Raw genomic sequence first — 22,860 nt, 5'->3', positions numbered from 1 at the left:
GCTCAGAACTCCAGCTCCTCTACTAGTCTTGGGGGCAAACAGTCCGAGTGAGATCTTTGTTTTGGCCTAAGAAAAAATTCACAAAATTTAATATCAACAAGAACAGTTAACTTTTATTAAGCACTTACTATGTACCGGGTACCACGCTAGACACTTTTCAGGTATTATTATTGTGGTTCATTCTCACAACAAAACTGAATTGCATGCTGGTGTTATCTCCATTTACAGATGAGGAAACTGAGGCACAGAGAAGCTAGGCAGTCAGTCCAAAGTGGCAGAGCTAGTAAGTGGTGAGGCCAGGACTAAAATCAAAGCCTTGTAGTAGAATGTGAGCCCATAACTACCTCACTCTGTGCCCTGGAACAGATCTCCTGCGTCTGCATTTCTCAGGAGGGGCTGGCATATATATCTTTAGCATGTTCCTTCCTCAGTATTTCTGTGCACACCGACGTTTGGGGTCCACTGGCTCTAGTGAGTGGGGCCAGAGTTCTCATGGCTTCCCATGGCAGGAATTTTCTCATGGGTGTTTGAGTTCGTCCTTCCCATCCGTGGGACCCTGGCCTGTGTCCAGGATGGGGACTCCCATACATCAGGCTTGAGAAGGAGATGTGAACAGTGTGTGCAGAACAGGGAACCTTCTTCAGGATTGTGCTCGAAAATGCTGGAAGTTTTGGAGTTGGGAATAAAGAGGACAAGAATAAAGGAAAGCTCAAGGTCTGGATAAAACACAGGCTGGGTGCTGAAAGATCACTTAGTGGAAAGATACTAGACTTTGGGGCCAAGGTTGCCCAATCTGAACCCCAGCTCTGCACTTTACTAGTGAGGTGATCTTAACAAGTTTTTCACCATTCTGAGCCTCAGTTTTCTCATCTACAAAAGAGAGATAATAACTTACACAGAATATCTGGAACAATCTCAGTACTTTCCAAAATGTGTGACTAGGGAGGAAACAAGAGTGGAAAAAGTATGACCAGAGAGGAAAAGTCTGTGGTTTAAGAAAATAGATAAAGAGGGGGCTGAGCCTGCATAGAAAACCTCACGGCTGAATGAATTCCTGCTAATTATTTGCTTCACCCAAGTCTTAAAATACTATATCAAAAGGGCAGAATATTTGAAATAAAGATAAAATTGTCAGTATCTGTTACCTCCTAACACTGTTTTTAGAATACTGACCCATATTAGAAAAAAGCCAAGCAACTGACAAAGGCTTAATTTACAAATATACAAACAGCTCATAAAACTCAATAATAACAACAGCAAAACCTCCCAATCAAAAAATAAGCAAGAGACCTAAATAGACACTTCTCCAAAGAAGATATACAGTTGGCCAATAGGCACATGAAAACATGCTCAACTTTGCTAATTATCAGAGAAATGCAAATCGAAACTACAATGAGGTATCACCTCATATCAATCAGAATGGTGATCATTAAAAAGTCTACAAATAGGGACTTCCCTGGTGGCACAGTGGTTAAGAATCTGCCTGCCAATGCAGGGGACACGGGTTCGATCCCTGGTCCGGGAAGATCCCACATGCCACGGAGCAACTCGGTGCGTGTGCCACAACTACTGAGCCTGAGCTCTAGAGCCCGCGAGCCACAACTACTGAGCCCATGTGCCCAGAGCCCGTGCTCCGTAACAAGAGAAGCCACCGCAGTGAGAAGCCTGTGCACTGCAATGAAGAGTAGCCCCCGCTTGCCGCAACTAGGGAAAGCCCGCGCACAGCAATGGAGACCCAACGCAGCCAAAAACAAACAAATAAATAAATGAATAAATTTATTTTAAAAAAAAAGTCTACAAATAATAAATGTTGGAGAAGGTGTGGAGAAAAAGGAACCCTCCTATATTGTTGGCGGGAATGTAAATTGGTGCAGCCACTATGGAAAAGAGAATGGAGGTTCCTTAAAAAACTAAAAAGAGAGTTGCCATATGATCCTACAATCCCACTCCTGGGCATATATCTGGATAAAACTCTAATTCAAAAAGATATATGCACCCCTATTGTAAGCACTACTTACAATAGCCAAGACATGGAAGCAACCTAAATGTCCACTAACAGATGAATGGATAAAGAAGATGTGGTACATATATACAATGGAATACTACTCAGCCATAAAAAAAAGAATGAAATAACGCCATTTGCAGCAACATGGATGGACCTAGAGATTATCATACTAAGTGAAGTAAGTCAGACAAAGACAAATAGCACATGATATCACTTATATGTGGAATCTAAAATATGATACAAATGAACTTATTTATAAAACAGAAATAGACTCACAGACATAGAAAACAAACTTACAGTTACCAAAGGGGAAAGGTGGGGAGAGATAAATTAGGAGTTTGGACTTAACAGATACACACTACTATGTATAAAATAGATAAACAAAAAGGTCCTACTGTAGAGCACAGGGAGCTATATTCATTATCCTGTAACAAACCATAATGGAAAAGAATATGAAAAAGAATATATCTATGTAGATATATATACAACTGAATCACTTTTCTGTACACGAGAAACTAACACAACATTGTAAATCAACTATACTTCAATTTAAAAAAATGCAAATAGTACATACAACCTATATCAATGGATAATTGTATTAAATAAGGCAATACATTTAAAACCCTCTACTGCAATCACAGTAAGCAGTTAATAAATGTTCGTTATATTATTTAAAAAAAAAGAAAAAGAAAAAAGCCAACATGTAATCAGGTATTTATGATGGCATAATATTCTAAGGACGGAAATTAGAAGGCAGAGAACCTGATCTCTTTCAACAGAAGGAGGAAAAATACTCTCTCACAAATTCCTGAATGTAGGAGGCAGTGAGCTGACATTTTCTTAGGTAACCATCTCCCCTAGGCATTCACATCACTTACCCTAAAGATCCTTGAGACCATGTGATCGCCCAAGTCCTGCTTGTGTGTGCAGATTATTATTCTGCTTATTACTTGAGTTTCATGTGAAAGTCAAGTGTGGTTTGCACTGCTACGGACAAGCTGGCTGGACCCACGGAGCTACCATGCATCCCACTTAGCTCTCTCCATGGCCTTGAAACATGCTTTTAAGAAGGCACATCAGCTTTGGAAAAGATGTTTTGGTCAGTGAGTATACAAGGCAGCTTTTAAATAAAGTTAATACTTATCAAATTTACTACTAGTGGTAGTAACAGCTATAATTATTGAGTGTGGACTTTTTAATACTGCTAACATCTTTAGGAGGCATAAGAATAAGATAAGGAAATTGAGGCACAGTGAGGTTAAACATGGTGCCCAAATTCATATGGCGGGTAAGAAGAGAGACCAGACTTGCACTCAGGGCATCTGATTGCAGAAACTCCTCTCCTCCCATAAGACAATCCTAGCACATTACCTTGGGGAGATGTTAGCTCTCCACTCTTTCCCTGTCCCAACTCACTTGAGGACCAGGTGATTCTAATTGTTCTCCATCGCCCTCCCCACTCCCCGCCCTGGATTTTGAAATCACTGGCTTTGACGTTCAGTTTCTTGCCCAACATATACATTTATCTAGTGACTCTGTACACATGCTTAGCCTACACATGACCACAGGATTACATGGGGAGTTCGACTAAATGCTACAAAACCAGAAGTTGTTGCTTATCAGGAACACCAAGGCAAAGGATTCTCTAGTTGATGTGAAATTTAAATATCAACCAGGGAGTTCAGTATATTTCACAGGAGACTGCCAATGTATGATACCAATGTGGCATTAAGCTTCAGAACAAACTGAAGCCCCCTCCTACCCAGCTATAAATCTGGCCCCAAACATCACATCTATGTCTTGGGCAACTCATCAGCGTCACCACTGGGTATTGTGAGTGGCCACAAGAACTTCCTGGACCATGGTGATTGTTTGAGCATTCAGAATTCAAAGCCGGGTGGATATAAGTAGTGAGAAAATGGTGGCAGAAGTCAGACAAAAGCGCAATGCAGCAGTCAGGACTGATGCCAATCCTTTGAAACTAAGACCCAGAATGGGGAAGGCAAGTCTCTGAACATGACTGGAGGATCAAATAGAAGACCAGCTCTCACACAATAAATTGTTTCTAAGGCTCTCTAGTTTCCATGGCATCCATTACACTGACATATTCTGCATTGTTAATGGTAATTGTAGCTGCCAGCCAATATCAAGGTGTATCTGCATTCCATTTTCTTTTCTCCTTCGGTGTGGCAGTGATAACCATCTGCCTGCTTTGTTGAAGTATCTTGTATTTGACCAGATTAACAAAATGAGAAACCCAGGGACTACTCCTCCCATTCCATTTATTTTTATTTTAGTTAGCCTTTAACTAGATTACCATTATGATTAGGAAAAAAGAATGACCTTGTACATTTCCTGACAAATCTTGTTTGATGACATCAGTAAGTCTCATTTATTTGCAGATTCCAAAGATTACTGTTAAGAATGCAATCAGGAAGGGTTTTGCATAATCACTCCCCCCCCCCCCACACACAAAGGCACACTTTGTACCTTTTTTCTTTTCTAAAGACAATCTGGCATTTACAGTGTGATAAATTAACATTTGAATAGTATTAATCAGTACATACCTCTGGTTAGATACCATTAAACCTCTAAGGCAGAAATGCAGGTAACTGCAGGGATATTTGTCTCATGCTTTAATAATTTCACATTCTCAGGGATTTGCAATGTCTGCATGAATCCTTCAGTATGTCAGGAAGAGATGTTAGACCAGCCCACTCTTGGTGATACGCATGTAGCTATGTTTTTAAAGCCAATTTGTGGTCTCTAGAGATAATGGGCATACTTAACTTATGGAGGCACCAATGGGGCCTGGCAGTCTAGGACTTTCCCCTAAGAGGGAGAGCCTCAAAGTACCCGCCACTGAGAACCTGTAGGGGTGACAGTGTTACCAAAAGCTTGGCCTCTCTTTTGGTAACACCGGGGCCGAATCAAGTCTCAGAGACAGAGTTTTGGGTGAAGTAGAAAAGGACAGCTTTATTACTTTGCCGGGCAAAGGGGGACACACTGGGCTTCTGCCTAGAAAAACTGCGTAGCAACCCGGGAGGATTTGATGAGGGCTTTTATAACAATGGTTCAAAGGTGGGGTCTCCAGCAAGATGAGGGCGTGAGCAGGGCTTGCACTCCCTTCATCTCGTCTCAGGTGGTTGGTCTTCCTAATCTTGATGAACTTCTCTGGTCCCTTTAATCTTGCCTCAGGTGGTTTCTCGGCTACTCCTCCCTTGATTAGCAAATCTTCAACTCTGGAACGCAGGGAAGGTCATGGAGGCTGCAGTCTTGCCTACAAGGAACAGGGAACAAAAGGGCCTCCGTGCCTGGGAGCCCCACAGGGCCCCGCTTGGTTTCAACAGTAAACCTGCAGCATCTGGCTTTCCCACCTTCCTCAAGGATATTTCCCAGCCCCACCACAACTCTGGCTCTAGGGCTTGCACCCCTCTTTCCATAAATCCCTACTGCATGAAAATCATGTTGGAAACAAGCTTATATAGAAATGGAAACAGCTTGAGAGTTTGTGGACTGCCTTCCCTGGTGATTGGTTTCAATAATCAATAAAAGCCATAACACAAAGGAACTGAATTCTTGTGGAAATTTTGCCTTTATTGGGGATGTGTGTGTGTGTGTGTGTGTATGCACATGTGTGCATGTGCCTACATGCATGTCAATGAATTAAGTCACATACACACACTGAATTTCTTGGCCAGGTTACTAGTTTCTTCTCAAATCTCAAAAAGTACACTTAAAGTCCCACTTGATTGGGCATCTAGTTGTTTGAACAGTCCCTCCAGGCATCATGTCCTTATGCCCTGCAGACAAATACCTTCTCAAGTTAATCTCTTTCAAGCACAGCTTTGTTTCAGCCACACGCTAACCTTTTCCACTTGAAACCCCTCCTGACATGCTCACCCCCACTATAAAAACTTCAATAGATCCTCATTGTCTAAAAGTAAAACAGGAATTATTTGACTGACATTAGGGCCCTTCAAAAATTGGTCCGGGGACTTCCCTGGTGGCACAGTGGTTAAGAATCCACCTGCCAAAGCAGGGGACACGGGTTTGATCCCTGGTCTGGGAAGAGCCCACATACCACGGAGCAACTAAGCCTGTGCACCACAACTACTGAGCCTATGCTCTAGAGCCCGCGAGCTACAACTACTGAGCCCGCGTGCTGCAACTACTGAAGCCCATGTGGCTGGAGCCCAGGTTCCGCAACAAGAGAAGCCACCACAATGAGAAGCCTGCGCACAGCAATGAAGAACAGTCCCTGCTCTCTGCAACTAGAGAAAGCCTGAGCGCAGGAAGGAAGACCCAACGCAGCCAAAAAAAAAAAAAAAAAAAAAAATTGGGTCAGATACACACTAGTGGCTTTGAAATACTATCTTCACTCATGCCACATCTCAGCTAAACTAGGGAGTGAGTGTGAAGATGAGAGAGGTCCAAACACTGAGTCTGGGTAGGCCAATGCTTAGAGGATTGGAAGATGAGGGGGATTTAGCAAAGGCAAAAGGACGGGGCCAGTGAAGCAGAAGGAGAGCTGAGAGAGTGGTGTCCTGGAGGCCAAGGAGACAGTGTTTCCTGGAGGAGGTTGCGTGCAGTTTGGTCAAACCTGGCTGATGGGTGGACTGAGATGAAGATTGAGTGCTACCCACGGGGCTGGGCAACGTGAGCCCATTGGCGATCCGGATAAAAGCAGTGTGGTGGAGGCAAAAGCCTAATGGCAGTGGGTTCAAAAGAATGTGGGATCAGAGGAGGCAAAGACAGGGAGTAACAGCTAACTGAGTCTTTATTGTTGCAGGAAGGGGGACCCCCTCCAGGCCCGAGAGCGGGCTCTTGTTTAACACTATGAAACGAATTGTCCGAGGAGGCACATGTGCTGCCAAAGCAACAGACTTTATTGGGAAGGGGCACCAGGGCGGAGAGCAGGAGGGTGAGGGAACCCAGGAGACCTGCTCTGCCGTGTGGCTCACAGTCTCAGGTTTTATGGTGATGGGGTTCGTTTCCGGGTTGTCTCTGGCCAATCACTTTGACTCAGGGTCCTTCCTGGTGGCACGTGCATCGCTCAGCCCAGATGGATTCCAGCGAGAAGGATTCTGGGAAGTTGGTAGGACATTTGGACAGGGGTCTCCTCTCTCCTTTTGACCTTTCCCGAATTCTTCTGGTTGGTGGTGGCTTGTTACCTCTGCGTTCCTTACCACAACCTCCTGTCGCAAGATAACTCATGCAAATGGTTACTGTGGTGCCTGGCCCGGGTGGGCGGTTTCAGTCAGTGGTTCCCCTAACATTATTACAAAGGAGAGAGGAGATATAGGGTAGCAGCTAGAAGGGAACACGAGGCCAAAGGAAGTTTTGTCTTGTTTTTAAAGGATGGAGGATATTACTGCATGTTTAAATGTTGTATGGGGGTGGGTTTGTAGAATGGGAGGAAGTGATGATGAAAAAAAGTGTGGCAATTCCAGAACAGGCTCCTTGCCTCTGTGAGGGGCGGGGGGTACTTCGTGCCCAAGCGGACAGGTCCAGACAGGCCATCCGTGGTAGTAATGGAGGGACGAGCAAGGGGAGACATGAGAGAATTCGGGAAGGCTGGAACACTGGTGTTTTAAGGCTGGGGAAGTTATCTTTTTTTTTTTTTATTTTTATTTTATATGGGAATATAGTTGATTAACAATTTTGTGTTAATTGCAGGTGTACAGCAAACTGATTCAGTTATAGATATACATATATCTCTTCTTTTTCAAATTCTTTTCCCATTTAGCTTATTATAGAGTATTGAGCAGAGTTCCCTGTGTTATACAGTAAGTCCTTGTTGGTTATCTATTTTAAATATAGTACTGTGTCTTTTGATTGCTTCTATTTTCTCAGTGGAATAAAAAGCTGTTGGGAGGAAAGGGGAGGAGGTGCTGAAGTATGAGGAGGGAAGGTCTTCAACAGTCCTTCAGCAGAGGGGAGCAAGTTGGCTGGGGGATGTGGTGAGACTGCCAGTTGGCCCTAAAGGATATTTAAATGTGTGGGCAGGAATTTAAACTGAGACAGGCCAGCAGAGTTGTGAGTTTTCTCCAACTGAATTCAGCTGACTCTGTTTATACTGAAATTTATTCTTAATTCAAGAGTTACGTGGGTTGTTTATTACTGGTGGGAATATAGACCAGTGTGAGCTGGATATATATAGAGAGAGATGCTTCAAAAGGTTTATTCTTTCAACTAGTAATTTGAATTTTATGAATTTATCCTGATGTAACCAGAAGCTTGGAGAAAAATTTTATGTACAAGATTTCCATTGTATTGAATAATATTCATAAAATAACAAGTGGAAACAATCTCAGTATTTAGTCATAAGGACTTAGATTCCTGGAATTTCATTATGTGTCAGTTATAAGGAAATAGAATATGCATAGCCCAAGAATAGGCTATTTATATGTCCTTTAAGTATTGTGGTGTTGCTGTTGTTGTTGTTTTTGGCTGCGTTGGGTCTTCGTTGCTGTCCGCAGGCTTTCTCTAGTTGTGGCGAGCAGTGGCTTCTCTTGTTGCAGAGCACGGGCTCTAGGCGCACGGTCTTCAGTAGTTGTGGCACATGGGCTCAGTAGTTGTGGCACACAGACCAGGGATCAAACCTGTGTCCCCTGTATAAGCAGGCAGATCCTTAAGCACTGTGCCACCAGGGAAGTCCAAACAGGTTTCTTATTGATTCGCCCATCTCTAGAGAGCAGGCTCAGTAGTTGTGGTGCATGGGCTTAGTTGCTCCGCAGCATGTGGGATCTTCCCAGACCAGGGCTCGAACCCGTGTCCCCTGCCTTGGCAGGCGGATTCTTAACCACTGCGTGACCAGGGAAGTCACTGTGTTTTTGTTTGTTTTTTTTTTTAACTAGAAATTGATATTGAGAGATTCTCACAAAATAGCATTAAGTAAAAAAATCCAGGGACTTCCCTGGTGAACCAGTGGTTAAGAATCCGCCTTCCAATGCAGGGGACACAGGTTCGATCCTGGTCAGGGGAACTAAGATCCCACATGCCATGGGGCAAGTAAGCCTGTGCACTCTAGAGCCTGTGCACCACAACTAGAGAGGAGTTCGTGTGCCGCAACGAAAGATCCCGCAACTAAAACACGATGCAGCCAAATAAATAAATAAATATATTTTTAAAAAATCCATTACAAGCATCCTGGTCAAAGTCACTGTATCATCTTTCACTTGAAATATTGCAAAGACCACTCAGACGCCCTGTATCCTCTCCTGTCTGCCACCAGTTCTATTCTCCGCACCACAGCAAATTGTTAATAAACATCTTTAAAATACAAATTTGACACTTCTTTACTTGTAAGGCTTAAATGGTTTCCCACTTCTTGATCTCATATTCTGAATGCTTAATCCAACCTCCAGGGCCCTGCGTGATTTGCCCCGTCCCTGCACTCAAGCTTTTTTGGACCCATGTTCTGCAGCTTCACCTGCTCCAGGCTCCTGAGCACGAGCATGCTGTTTCTTGCCTTCAACTGGTCTCCTCACCTCCCTCCTGCTCCAGGCCTGCTTAACTCCTACTCATTCCTCAGATCTCACCTTATACCTCCCTTTCTCAGAGAAACCTTACCTGACTCATTTATGCCTCAAATCATCTTAATCACCCAAACTGTGACAACCAAATTAGTTCAGGTAACTGCAAAATCCAGGATTAGTTTCTGGCTTGATCCAGGACTCAAAAAGTGTCTCTTGGCCGCATTTCTTTGGTGCTGGTTCCAAAGAGAAGCTCACCTTTCATGCTAAGATGGCTGCAGTGGCTCCGGCTTCCTTCTTCACCTTCAAACCTAGGAGGAAGAGTGGATATACTTCTCCAAGGAGATTCCAATAAGTGTCCCAGAATTTAGTCTTGTTGGCTTAGGTTACTTGACTCCAAGCATATGCCTATTTTAGAACCAATCATCGTCACCATGGGAAAGCAATGCTTTGATCCACTAGGACACTGTCAGGCCATGTGCTACTCCTAAGGCTAAGCGTTATGTGTGTGTTGGGTCCCCAAACCTAAACTGGGACTTCAGGAGGCAGGGAGACTGGATCCTGGAGAGGCAAACAACAAATGTCTGCTAGGAACTTTTTTACTACCTGTTTGCACAGCACTTTCTCCTTTGTGATAATCACACATTTATGTATGTTAGTTACAGAAAAAAGTGTCTTCCCTATAGCAGTGCATACTCATCTTGAGAGGGACCATGCCTTTTTTTTTTTCTCATTGTTCTATGCCCAGTAGCCAACACAGTTCTTGGCACAAAGCAGATGCTCAATTAATATTTGTTCAGTTACCAAAAAAAAAAAGCCCCAAACAAACAAAAAAATATCAGTAGGATATAAAACAGTACATATGGTAGGATTCCAATATTTGTTTTAAAAACTAAATTTCCCTCCTCTCCTCTGTCTGAAATCTGTCTGAAAGGAAATATACCAAATGTAACAGTGGTTACTTCTTCATGGTAAGATTAAGAGTGGGGCTTTAAAACAACACTTTCCTGTGTTTTCCAAATCTACAGTGAACCTATAATATTTTTTAACTGAAAATTTTCTAAAAATATTCTTTAGAAACATATTGGATAGGGTTCTTTAATTTGGAATAAAAAATGTCCAGTTTTGAAAAGAAGTTTCCTAAAAACATAAGTCCTCAAACCACAAGTTTCCCCATGACGAGGTGAATTCCTGAACACTGCAGAGGGGATTACTGGAGATGTTGATTGCTTAAGACACTAATGGGAAGGCACTGAAGAACAGCAGGGCCAGGCTTCAATCAAACGTGTGCTGCCATGCAGGAATTGCACAGGCTGGCTTTGAACTTGGCTTCTCCTTTGCTTCTTCTTCTTTTTTTTTTTTTTTTTTATAAATTTATTTATTTATTTTTGGCTGCGTTGGGTCTTCATTGCTGCACGCGGGCTTTCTCTAGTCGTGGCAAGCAGGGGCTACTCTTAATTGCTGTGCGCGGGCTTCTCATTGCGGTGGCTTCTCTTGTGCGGAGCCCAGGCTCTAGGCGCGCAGGCTTCAGTAGTTGCAGCACGCGGGCTCAGTAGTTGAGGCTCGCGGGCTCTAGAGCGCAGGCTCAGTAGTTGTGGCACATGGATTTAGTTGCTCCGCAGCATGTGGGATCTTCCCAGACCAGGGCTCAAACCCATGTGCCCTGCATTGGCAGGCGGATTCTTAACCACTGCGCCACCAGGGAAGTCCTCTTCTTTTATTTTATTAAACTTGTAGCTTTACTTTCCTCAATTTCTAGAATATCAGTTTCTAGATATTCTGGTTTATAGACTGTCATCATTTTGCTTTATTCCCATGTCCCTGATTTGTAACCTCACCCACCCCACTTCCCCTCTATGGACTCCATGGCGGCTTTTACTGAATTCTCTGTACTTTCTGTTACTATGTAGTTATAGAGTGATCTGAGAAGTGAAACTCATAAATCGAGTTGACCTAATACCAGGGCTCTGTGCACAGAATCACACCAATCTGCTCAGAGATGGCCTGATCTGAACCACATCACCCACCGTGCTCCCTGGCTTCTGCTTATGGCAGTAGATTTGGAATCAAAGGCACCTTCAGGATTGGACCATCTTCCCAGTGGAGCATCGTGATTTACAGGGCCTCTGTGTCCTCTCCGGGGTTGGCCTCATTATTGGTGGACCTGCTGTGGAGTTCAAAAGGGAGCAAAGATGGGATAGGGAAGTCAAGACTCAAAAATGCAAGTAATTCCACTAAGATCCATGGGTATTCTGAATAAACACGGCTTGTCCCCCACTGAGTGTCCTGAGTGGCTCTGCCATGTGTGAGGCTTCAGCGAGAATCAACTCGAGCCTTTGAAACCGTGCACCTGAGATTGGGACTTGAACCCAGCCAAAACTCTGATTGGGGCTTGAACCCGACCAAAACCCACAGTCTTCCAACTGAGATCACACACCTGGTTTCAGGACTTAATGAAGCTCAGGTTCTTGATGTCTCATTGCAGAAAGAATTCAGTGAAAGACAAAGTGATAGGTAAGAAGCGGATTTATTTAGAGAGAAACACACTCCACAGACAGAGTGTGGGCCATCTCAGAAGGTGAGAAAGGCACCAGGGTATGGAGTTGTCAGTATTTATAGGGGTGGGTAATTTCATAGGCTAATGAGTGGGAGGAGTATTCCAGCTATTTCGGGAAGGGGCGGGGATTTCCAGGAATTGGGCCACCCCGCACTCTTTGATCCTTATGGTCGGTCTTGGAACTGTCATGGAGCCTGTGGGTGTGTCATTTAGCTTGCTGATGTGTTACAGTGAGCATATACTGAGGCTCAAGGTCTAGTGGAAGTTGACTTGTCAGCCATCTTGGACCCATTTGGTTCTAATCAGTTTATGTCATGTCCTCGGGCTATGTCATTCTTTCAAAGGTTGTGCCCTGCCTCCTTCCCTCCTGTTTCATTCCCGCCTCAGAGATTTTACTCCCATATTCTTATGAGAAGCAGAAGGGCGATGGTCCGTCTTCTGTAACTGCTTCAGGGCTGCGTGGGGGTGTGGACCCTGCCCATCAGGGAGTGAAAATCTCTGGATGCCTGATCCAGGGGCCCCAGGGGCAGGGCAGCTCCTTGTTTTAAGTCAGTATGGGCTGTAATCCTCGCATAGCCATCATCTTGGTGTGGAACTGTTGTGACTGCTTCCATAGCTTTTCTATGAATCTCCTTGATGATGAAGCACTTTTTGTAACAGCATCAGACTTCAAGAATATCTATAAATGACAAAAGACTTAAAAGTCATGGTTAAACATATGATTATATTGTAATCAATAAAGAAACTTGGTTACAATAACCAGAATTCTGACTGATTACATTTAACTTAACATACCAAATAATCCTAGTTAAATATTTCTCTTTAAGATACCTCGGGGTGGGGGGGGGCTTCCCTGGTGGCGCAGTGGTTGAGAGTCTGCCTGCCAATGCAGGGGACACGGGTTCGAGCCCTGGTCTGGGAAGATCCCACATGCCGCGGAGCAACTAAGCCCGTGAGTCACAACTACTGAGCCTGCGCGTCTGGAGCCTGTGCTCCGCAACGGGAGAGGCCGTGACGGTGAGAGGCCCGCGCACCGCGATGAAGAGTGGCCCCCGCTCGCCGCAGCTGGAGAAAGCCCTCACACAGAAACGAAGACCCAACACAGCCAAAAATAAATACATAAATAAATAAATAAATTTATTAAAAAAAAAAAAAAAGATACCTCAGGGGACCTCTAAAGTACCCCAAAGTTAGCTGGAAATCAAAAGAAACAATTAAAATTTGATACTTGGGAAGTTTGTCAAAAAGTTTTAAAACACTTGGTCAAATAAGGTCATAGGTCACTGTGAGACAATACTTATTCCTTAACCAAAGTTACAAAAGATCTCAAAAGCAAATACAAGTCACTTAAAGGCAAAGAAACTCACACAATCTGTCGTCAAAAGCAGAATTTCAAGAATACTTTGGAGGGAGAAACCAAATCCAGTCTTGTTCCAGCCCATTCCTAACAAAATCCATTTACTCAACTAAATTCAATCCAGTCTTAGAAAATCCTGATCATGCATAACTCTTTTCAGTATTTTTCATTCTTCACACCTTCTTTTACTAAAAACGCATATCTTACTTTTCTTAGAAGTTTTTTTCACATTGAGTTACTTTTCTTGTTGACAAATTTGTAACAGAATAAGGTCTTATTTGACCTCTAATAAACCTAGGTACAACACAAGTATTATACTCAACATTGATGACGCTAACTTGCCTGTATTAACCAAACCAACACGCTTAAGACACCTTCAATACCAGATATCAGTTTAGTACTGAATATTTTCCAGGTGACATGAACCTGAAATTCATTCTGGCCAGATTATTTTCTCTTTCTGAGTATTTATATAATTGCTTATTTTTTTTAAAGCCAATTAAGTAGAGCTCTTTTACGAATTCATTTTTGGCAATACCACACACCTACAACACACATATAGATACATATGAACACACAAACACAGAGGCCTCATAGTTCCCATTCCAAAATTTCAGCCCTGAGTCAGGTACAGCATAAAACCATCAGTTACAAGGGGTTGGATTCAAATTGGGCTTCTAGCAGATGGAAAATCAAGGTCACCTACCTAGATGGCTAAACCCTTTTTACTAGTGTTTACAGAAAAGACACTTAAGATTTCTATTTATCCTTGACACTTCAAGTTCTAAATTACTTTACCCTCTTTTTAAAAATTTGCATTTAAAAAGATGGCAGAGATAAGGCTTCCTGAGAAGACCAGATAGGACATATTCATCTCAAAGGTACAGGCAAATTCCTCCTAGGATGACTTTGTTTCCCCTTTGTTTAATACTTACAAGCCTCTTAAAATAAATAGGTAATGTTTTGGGAGTGGTAAAAGGATTGGTGGGTTTTGGATTATTTTTGGAGCCACACCTCTGGTCCTATAAAGACTACATTTGTCAAACAAGGACAGTTTTGTTTTGTTTTCTTTTTTTTTTTTTTAAATTAATTTATTTAATTTATTTATTTTTGTCTGCATTGGGTCTTCGTTGCTGTGCATGGGCTTTCTCTAGTTGCGGTGAGCAGGGGCTACTCTTTGTTGCGGTGCGTGGGCTTCTCATTGCGGTGCCTTCTCTTGTTGTGGAGCACAGGCTCTAGGTGAGTGGGCTTCAGTAGTTGTAGCACGTGGGCTCAGTAGTTGTGGCTCACGGGCTCTAGAGCGCAGGCTCAGTAGGTGTTGCGCATGGGCTTAGTTGCTCCACGGCATGTGGGATCCTCCCGGACCAGGGTTCGAACCCATGTTGCTTGCATTGGCAGGCGGATTCTTAACCACTGCGCCACCAGGGAAGTCCCCAGTTTTGTTTTCTTTTTCAAAGAATTGGGTGGTTACCTCAATGATACTGAAGGACTGACATACCCATTCACCTAAGTTTTACTTTTCCTCATTTAGCTTAGGGGAGAAGGCCTCTTCCAAAATTCCCATCAGGCTCTGAATATCAGCTATGGTCAGCTTAGTCAGACCAGTGGCCTCCTATTTTGGTAATCTACTTACAAACATCTTTGAGGATCTTCCCTAGGTTTGAGAAATTTGTACCTTATATTCAGACACTATATAACACTTTTTACTTAATAATCACTGGCTGGATATCTTTGGCCAAGCCCGGAACCTCGATATTCCACATTCCAGGGTCTACTAAGGCTTCTATTTTAGCTTCAGATTTTATCTGTTTCTTTTTGCTTTTTGTTAGAACCATTTGGTGATGAGGGTGGTTCCCTTGCCCCTCGAGAAACAGAGTGACCCCTAACTTAGTTAATAAATCTCTTCCCATTAAAGGGATGGGACAGTCAGGCATGAACAGAAAGGAATGTAAAAACAGCTGGCCTTTGATCTTGCACAAAAGGGGTTCCAGGAAAGTGTGTCCCTGTCTCTTCCCTGACAACCCCCTTACATATTCCTTATGATTGCTAAGGTTTCCAATCCTTTGGGTTAAGACCAAGAAGCTTGCGCCTGTGTCTATAAGAAATTCTATCAAGCGGCCTGCCACATCAGTGACCACCCAGCTCGACATTAGCCATGTAGATGGTATCTCTAGGCAGAGCCACTTTCGGCCTTGGGCCCCTTCAGTCTTCTGATTGCAAAACCATCAGTGGAGGAGGGGGCCCCGTCACTCTCTGGCATCTGGGGCATTCTCTCTTCCAATGCCCTGGCTGTTTGCAAAGGGCACATCAATCACAATCCTCCCTCCAGTGCCCCTTTTGTCCACACAGGGTAACACTGGCCTTATATGGGTACCCGTGGGCCTTGGGGTCTGTCAGGGCCAGATTGGCCCAGAAAAGGCAGCTTCCCCTTTGGTGGTCTCTGAGCGGACAAAGCTACTGCAATCATTTGGGTCTTTTGCATATTTCTCTGGGTGTGTTCAGCCTTTTTGGCCACATCCCTATTACTGAAAACCAAATAAACCAATTGGAACAAACCATTTATTGGGGTCTGAGGACCAGCAGTTGCTTTCTGAATTTTGCACCTGATGTCTGGGGCAGACTGGGCTATGAAATGCATAGCCAAAAGGGCCTGTACCTCGGGGGAAGGGGGATCCACGTTCAGGATCCATGGCCCTGTAGGGTGGGTCAGTTAAAAAGTCCTCTGTGTCCTTCCTAGAGTTATCCGTCTGAGCTACACACGCCTTAGATTTCTTTTGGGTTTCATTGCTTAGATACAAGGCCATGAAAATTTGAACATAGGGTACTTCATTTTAAATTTCCTAACTCATATTGTGGCCAAACCTGATTACATAACCTACTAAGGTTTTCCTTTTAATTACTGTTGTCCAAATCTTTCCCAGTCCCAGAGTATATGGTCCAGGGGGTATTGGTTGGGATTGATGCAGCCTGGCCCATTTCAGACAAGCCTGAGGTGACGTCTCTAACTCCTGAGCTATCCAAATTCCACTCTTAAGTCAAAATCCACTGCACAATTTGGTCAAGATTTGCACTTATGATTTTAGATGCTATCCTTTCCAAGGTAGTCTCCCAACCAGGTTAGGGCCCCAAAAGTTGCAAAGAAATGGCACAGAAGACGTCCCCAATGGTGTTGACGATGAGCGGGGGTTGGTCTAGCTATAAGCTGGGAATGAAGGGTCAGCACTTGTAAGGGTCAGAGGGAGGGGAGTAAAAGTAATAAAAAGTACACCTTGGTGGTCTCACAGGTCTTCTGGGGCTAATAGAAGAAAGAAAGAAATAGAGCAGGAATGAACAAGAATGCAAGAAGGTAGGAGAAAAACCTCAGAGTCAAGGAGAAGAGTATAGGAATTGACAGTTCTGTCGTGGATCTGCTGTTGGACGTGCATAAGTATATGGGGTTGACCTGCCGGTCAAAAATGAGCAGACAATTGACAGAGCGTCCTCCGCAGTGTGCCTGGCTCGTGGCATCCCATGGGCCTCTTTAGAACCAAGACCAAACTCTCAACATTTTCTTACCTAATCACTATCCCTTCGTGGTCGCCAGCTGAAACCGTGCACCTCAGATTGGGACTTGAACCCATGTGCCGGGACTCAAACCCAGCCTAAACCCAGGCTGGGACTTGAACCCACGTGGCTGGGACTGGAACCCAGCCAAAACCCACAGTCTTCCAACTGAGATCACACACCTGGTTTCCGGACTTAATGAAGCTCAGGTTCTTGATGTCTCATTGCAGAAAGAATTCAGTGAAAGACAAAGTGACAGGTAAGAAGTGGATTTATTTAGAGAGAAACACATTCCACAGAGTGTGGGCCATCTCAGAAGGTGAGAAAGGCACCACGGTATGGGGTTGTCAGTTTTTATAGTGGTGGGTAATTTCATAGGCTAATGAGTGGGAGGAGTATTCCAGCTATTTCGGGAAGGGGCGAGGATTTCCAGGAACTGGGCCACTGCCCACTTTTTGATCGTTATGGTTGGTCTTGGAACTGTCATGGAGCCTGTGGGTGTGTCACTTAGCTTGCTGATGTGTTACAGTGAGCGTATACTTAGGCTCAAGGTCTAGTGGAAGTCGACTTGTCTGCCATCTTGGACCCATTTGGTTCTAATCAGTTTATGTCATGTCCTCGGGCTATGTCATTCTTTCAAATGTTGTGCCCTGCCTCCTTTCCTCCTGTTTCACCTTGGTGCCTTGATTGTAGGCTCAGCTCGGCCTCATTAGCCGTCTATGCTTGCCTTGGTCTCACCGCCTCTGAGACTCAGGCTCTCATCTGTACGGTGGGCACAGCACCCCCTCTTTTACAGGTTGTTTGAAGGCCAGATAAGACCACCTATGTGAAGTGTCCTGCCCTGAGGGTGATTTTGGCTGTGATGTGGGAATTTGGAGGGAAGAACATTAGGGGGCAGAAGCTCAGGAGAGTGTCCTCTGCCCATCTCAGCAAGGTCGTGAGGGAAGGCAAAGGATGCTCCTATTCTTGACCCAAGCTTTTCCTAACCTGGGCCACACAGTAAGGGCTTTTTTCTTCTGCTTTTATCTTTTACTTAACTGTCATGACAAGAGCATTGAGACTTCTATAGCTTTAAGCCTCACCTTTAGCATTCCCATCTCTTTCCACTAGCAACAGAATCCTTAAAGCAGAAGCTTCACAGAATGGGCAAGGTGGGTGGGACAGGGCTGGGCCCTGCCCTGAAGTCAGATAGAAAGGAGGAGGCACAAAGTTCAGACGAAGCCAAAATGCCCAAGAAAGGAAGAAAATGTACCCTGGGGGTAGAATTAGTTTAGAAAGCAGCTCTCCTAAATTTACAGTAAATTGCAGATCATCCCATAGCCTGGGGTTTAATTATTGCTTAAATAATCCTCTTCTAGTTGAGAATTTCCAGGTTGGAGACTGGGGTTGTCTTGGTGGCTTTTAGTGCATGGGTTGCCTTAAGGTAGGGAAGACCCATTGCCTCTTGCCCACCCTCTGACCTCCTCTCACTTAACTCCAGACACAGCGGCTCTCTTTGGGGTCTTTTGAGAAGGACAACTCTTGTTTTTTTTTTTCCTTCAGTGCACTGGTATCTCACCTCCACATCTCATGTCACCTCCTCAGGGGGAGGCTCTCCCTGACACCCCAGCTAAATAAATGTAGCTTCCCTTGTGCCTGTCCCAGCAACCTGTACTCATCTTCTTGGTAATCTTCTCACCTACTTAGCACTCATTACTTTGTAATGATCTATTTATTTGTTTATTATTTGTTGAGCCACAAGAGATTATAAGCTTCAGAAGAAAGCGCTTGTTTGTTCCCAGCTGGATCTCCCACCCTCCTTCTGTAGGACTCTGCACAGAGAAAGCACTGATTAATGTGGCATCAACGCACAGAAGGATGGAGCTTCCCTTATTTCCAGGTCACCTGGGCTGGACCACACCGCAGAAGGCAGATCTGAGGATTTTCACCAATTTTGGCTTCCAGAAACCACTCAGGCACAGATCTCTTTTAGGGTCACAAATCTCTTTAGGTATTTGATAAAACCGACTCTCCCAAACGAACATAAAAATGCACTCATAACTCTGCTTACAACTTGGGGGTTTGGAGACTCCTAACGGCCCAGGTGGAAACTCCAGACAAGAAAAACCAAGGGGAGAAGGAGAGAGATTAGAGGCTCCACGCCACAGTCTTAGGAGAGACCTATTAAAACCGGGCCAGTTTAAAATGACCTATGCCCTTGGATTGCAGATATATATATATAATGCATGAATATGTGTGATTATGTATATATATATGAAAAGAAAGAAATCCGAGGCAAGAAATCGCTTCTTGCCAGCAGAGTTCCAGATCTGCCAAACGCTCCCCCCCTTATGCGGTTTAGGACAAGACAACCAGTGACACTTCCCGCAAGTGTCTCCGGAGATCTCTTAGCCAGGTCTGATCAACGTTTGTGGGATGAATGAATGGCACACTCGCTCGCAGAGTCAGGAAAGCAGCCCCCTCGGCGCTCCCCGCGCGGGGCTGCTCAGCGCGGAGCCCGCAGGGTCTGGTTCCGGGCGCCTGGGCCTAAGAGGCTGGAGGCAGAGGCGCGCGCGCAGGTGTATTCGCACCTAGGGCAGCCCGCGCGGCGCCGGGCGGGGCCAGCTGCGGCGGGGCGGGGCGGGAGGAGGAGGAGGAGGGAGGAGGGGGGAGGGGGGAGGAGGGAGGAAGGGGGAGGGGGGAGGGAGGGGGCAGGGAGGGAGCTGGTAGGAGCAGGAGGGGAGGGAGGGCAGAGGCGCGGGGAGGAGTCTGCAAACTTTCGCTTCGAGGGCATTGTGGGAAGCAGCCATGGTCTGAGGCGGGCACCTCACCTGTCAGCCGCGCCGGCTCCTGCGCTCGCCTCTCGCCCTCGAGTCCACCGCGCTCGTCTCTCGCCCGCGGGGACGGCGGCGGCGGCCCGGCCACCATGGTTAGTGCTGGAGAGCGGGGCGGCGGCGCGGACCAGGGCGGACGTGTGTGTGCGCGCTCCCGGGAGGCACCTGCTGCGCCGAGCCGGGCGCGCGGCCGGGTGGGCGAGCAGCCTCGTCCCGCCCCGCCGGTCCCCCAGCCCCGCCGGCCCGCCCGCGCCTGTAGTCCCGGCGCCCGGACGCTGCGGATGCGCCCGGGGCGCTAGGGACGCCAGCTTGGGACTCTCGGGCACTGCCGCTTCATTCATTCCACCGTTTGCTGAGCGCTTAGTCTGTGCCAGGCGCGGTGCCAGGCGGTTGGAGATGTCGCGGGGACCAGGTGGAGCCCTTGCTATAGGCGGCTTACCTTCTAGGAGGACGATGTGGAAGGAGGGAGATGAGTAATATACCAGTAAAATGAAGATAACTTCCTAGAGTAAGTGCTCTAAAGTCTCAAGTACAACCGGGTGGAGGGATGGAGAGGCGGCAGCTGCAGAGCGGGCAGGCAGTGAAGGCCTCCTTGAGGAGGTGACCTCTGAGCTGTTGGAAGTCCTAGGGGGGCTCTGCGGGCAGTGGGAGCAGAGAGAGCAAAGGCCAGAGAGAAGGGACCCTTGCTTGTAGGGAGAAAGGTAGGCAGGGGCCAGATGAGGCAGGTCCTAAGAAACGAAGTGAAGGAGTTTGGAATTTATTTCCACTGAGTGGGGGAGCCTTGGGAGCTGTTTAAACATGAAAACTGACTTTATCCCTTATATACTTTTTAAAGATCGCTTTGGCTGTTGGTGGAGAGTAGCCTGGGGTACGTGTGTGAGGAGGTGTGGAAGTGGAGACAGGGAGACCAGTTTGCAGTGCTCCAGGTGAGAGATCCTGGTTGCCTGCACTTGGATGGAAGCAATAGCTTCAGGCACCTCTTGTTCTTGCCTTCTGTTTAGGGTAGTGTTTTGAGAGTTCGGTGGCCTGAACTGCACGAGTTCCACTTCCCCAGCTGAGCTCACTTCCCATTCAGAGGAGGAACAGAAGTGACCTGCACTCTGGGCTTGAGTACCCACCACAGGCAGGAGGAGGAGGGCCCTGTGGGTTATGATAGTTGATGGACAAAGAGAGATGTGGAGTGCCGAGCCCCTGGACGGGAAGACCACAGATGCTTTCCAAGGAGAGGTTTGGCTGCACAGACTGGAGGCGCCATTGTTGTTTGTTGAGGGTTCCTTGTAAATATAGCATGATGCAAAAAGGAGGCTGTAAATAATGGAGCAGCTCTCCTGGCTTGCTCAGGTTTCCCAAGGAAGAAGGTGACATGTGTATAGCCCGCCACATTTTTTGCCTAATGGAGGGTGGAGTAAGGCCCCGGAGTTTCTGAGTAGCAAAAATCTTCCATCCTGAGAGCTTGTGTAGGGTCCATGCTCTGGACAACACCTGCAGTGGAATTTTATTTTTTCTTGCTGGTGTCAAATGATGAGTTGATCAGAAATGTGCAGTTTCCCTAGCTTTTCTACTAGATCTAGCCCAATGGGAAATATTGATGTCGTTGAGTGCCTGTGATAGGCGGATGCTCAACTCTTTACCTTCATGATCTCAGTCAGTTCTTGCAACAAACAACCAAATGAGGGTATCATGCTCTTTGTATTTTACCTGCTCTGACCTGTCCCAGCAATGTGTCCTTGGCCCATGACTTGACCTCTCTATGCCAGTTTGCTCATTTGTAAAATGGAGATAATAACTGTTCCCAACTCATAAGGCAGTGGTTCTCAAAGTGTGGTCTGGGTACACTTAGGCGTCCCCAAGACTTTAGAGGTCCACAAGGCCAAAACGATTTTCATAATAGCACAGAGATATTCTTTGCCCTTTACACGTTCATCCCTACATGACTGTACATGAAGTTTTCTCAAGGCTAACGTGACCTGGGAGAGTGCAACAGAGTGAATGCAAAAGCGGTAGCAGAGTCCAGCTGTCTCCTATTGAGCCAGACATTAAGGAAATTTGCCAAAAAGTAAAACAGTGCCACTCTTCTGACTAATTTTTTTTTTGCTTTGGAAAATATTGTTACTGTTCATTAAAGAGTTGTTTCTGATAATGTGTAATAGGTTGATTATAATTTTTAAGTGAATCAGTAAGTATCTAAAATTTTTCTCTATTTAAATTTGCAAGACAATACAGTAAATTCACCTTCCCAAGCTGAACTCTGAAGTTATTTCTTTGTCTGAATTTATGTTAGAAACAGCATGAGTGCTTCCTTTTCCTAAATAGGGTAATTCCAAGTTTCCCACGTTCATCATAATCTCACTGTATTACAGAGAAATAGGAACGGTGAGAAGCCGAGAGGGTGAGGGTGGAGATATCTAACTCTGAACCTGGAGATCCTGCATGTGACACCGTCTCCAACACCCAATATATCAATTTTATTGTCTGAGGCTTAAGTAAATTGTGATTAGTATGTATTGTTATTTTGATGGTTTAAATTCCAGCTTGAGAGTGAGGAAGCCTATTATGGCAGCGGTAGCGAGCGCCGTCCTCCACTGAGACGTGGTCTGGGCTGCTGGCCAGCACTTAATGTGGGGTTGAGGGGTTGGGAAGAGACCCTCTGCGGTGTTCAGTTCTCCCAAGAGGGTTCACCCGCAACAGGCCCTTCCCACGGGCCTCCCAACAGCACCAGTGAGACTTGTGTTTACCCCTCCCCAGGGTTGTTACATCTGAGTTCCCATTACTGGTTTCTGTGACACATACTGTCAGCAGGTTATGATTTTTGTGTGGTATTTTATTGACAACAGCTGGCAGGAAATGGTCAGCAGATTGTGTATTTGCCCCACTGTTTCCAATGTCTGTCCTTTTGGGTCCCATGAATTATTTTATTACGGATGAAGACATAATGGATAAAGTCACCCCTTCCCCTAACACAAATAAAGTTCCTGTATGAGTGCCCAAAGATTAGCATTCCTTGACATCTCTATGAATCATTCTTTCAATTTTATTTTCTTGTTACTGTACAGAGATTGTCCGAGTGAGCTGAGATTTCACTGGTGTTCCTTCTTTCCTGGGGCCTG

The 22,860-nt window shown here is 45.4% G+C and overlaps 1 protein-coding gene and 1 long non-coding RNA gene across 4 annotated transcripts in view; both read left to right on the top strand.

Annotated features, from left to right (window-relative positions):
• LOC309662235 overlaps positions 1-22,860 on the top strand; it is a 94,688-nt gene that overhangs the window by 16,337 nt on the left and 55,491 nt on the right. The window lies entirely within an intron of this gene.
• Positions 19,687-22,860, top strand: part of AP1S3 (adaptor related protein complex 1 subunit sigma 3) — a 54,645-nt gene continuing 51,471 nt past the window's right edge. For all 3 annotated transcript variants that reach the window (XR_014264583.1, XR_014264584.1, XM_082464694.1), the window contains exon 1: positions 19,687-19,848. Coding sequence is in view for 1 of the 3 variants with exons in the window: in XM_082464694.1 (XP_082320820.1) it covers positions 19,846-19,848 (3 nt within the window). In the remaining 2 variants the exon portion in view is untranslated. The remainder of the gene's footprint in view (positions 19,849-22,860) is intronic.

This window comes from Balaenoptera physalus, assembly GCF_965194825.1.
Source record: "Balaenoptera physalus genome assembly, chromosome: 6".
In the NCBI taxonomy this organism is placed as follows: Eukaryota; Metazoa; Chordata; class Mammalia; order Artiodactyla; family Balaenopteridae; genus Balaenoptera; species Balaenoptera physalus.
The sequence above is the reverse complement of the archived record's forward strand: the minus strand, read 5'-3'. Positions and strand labels throughout refer to the sequence as shown.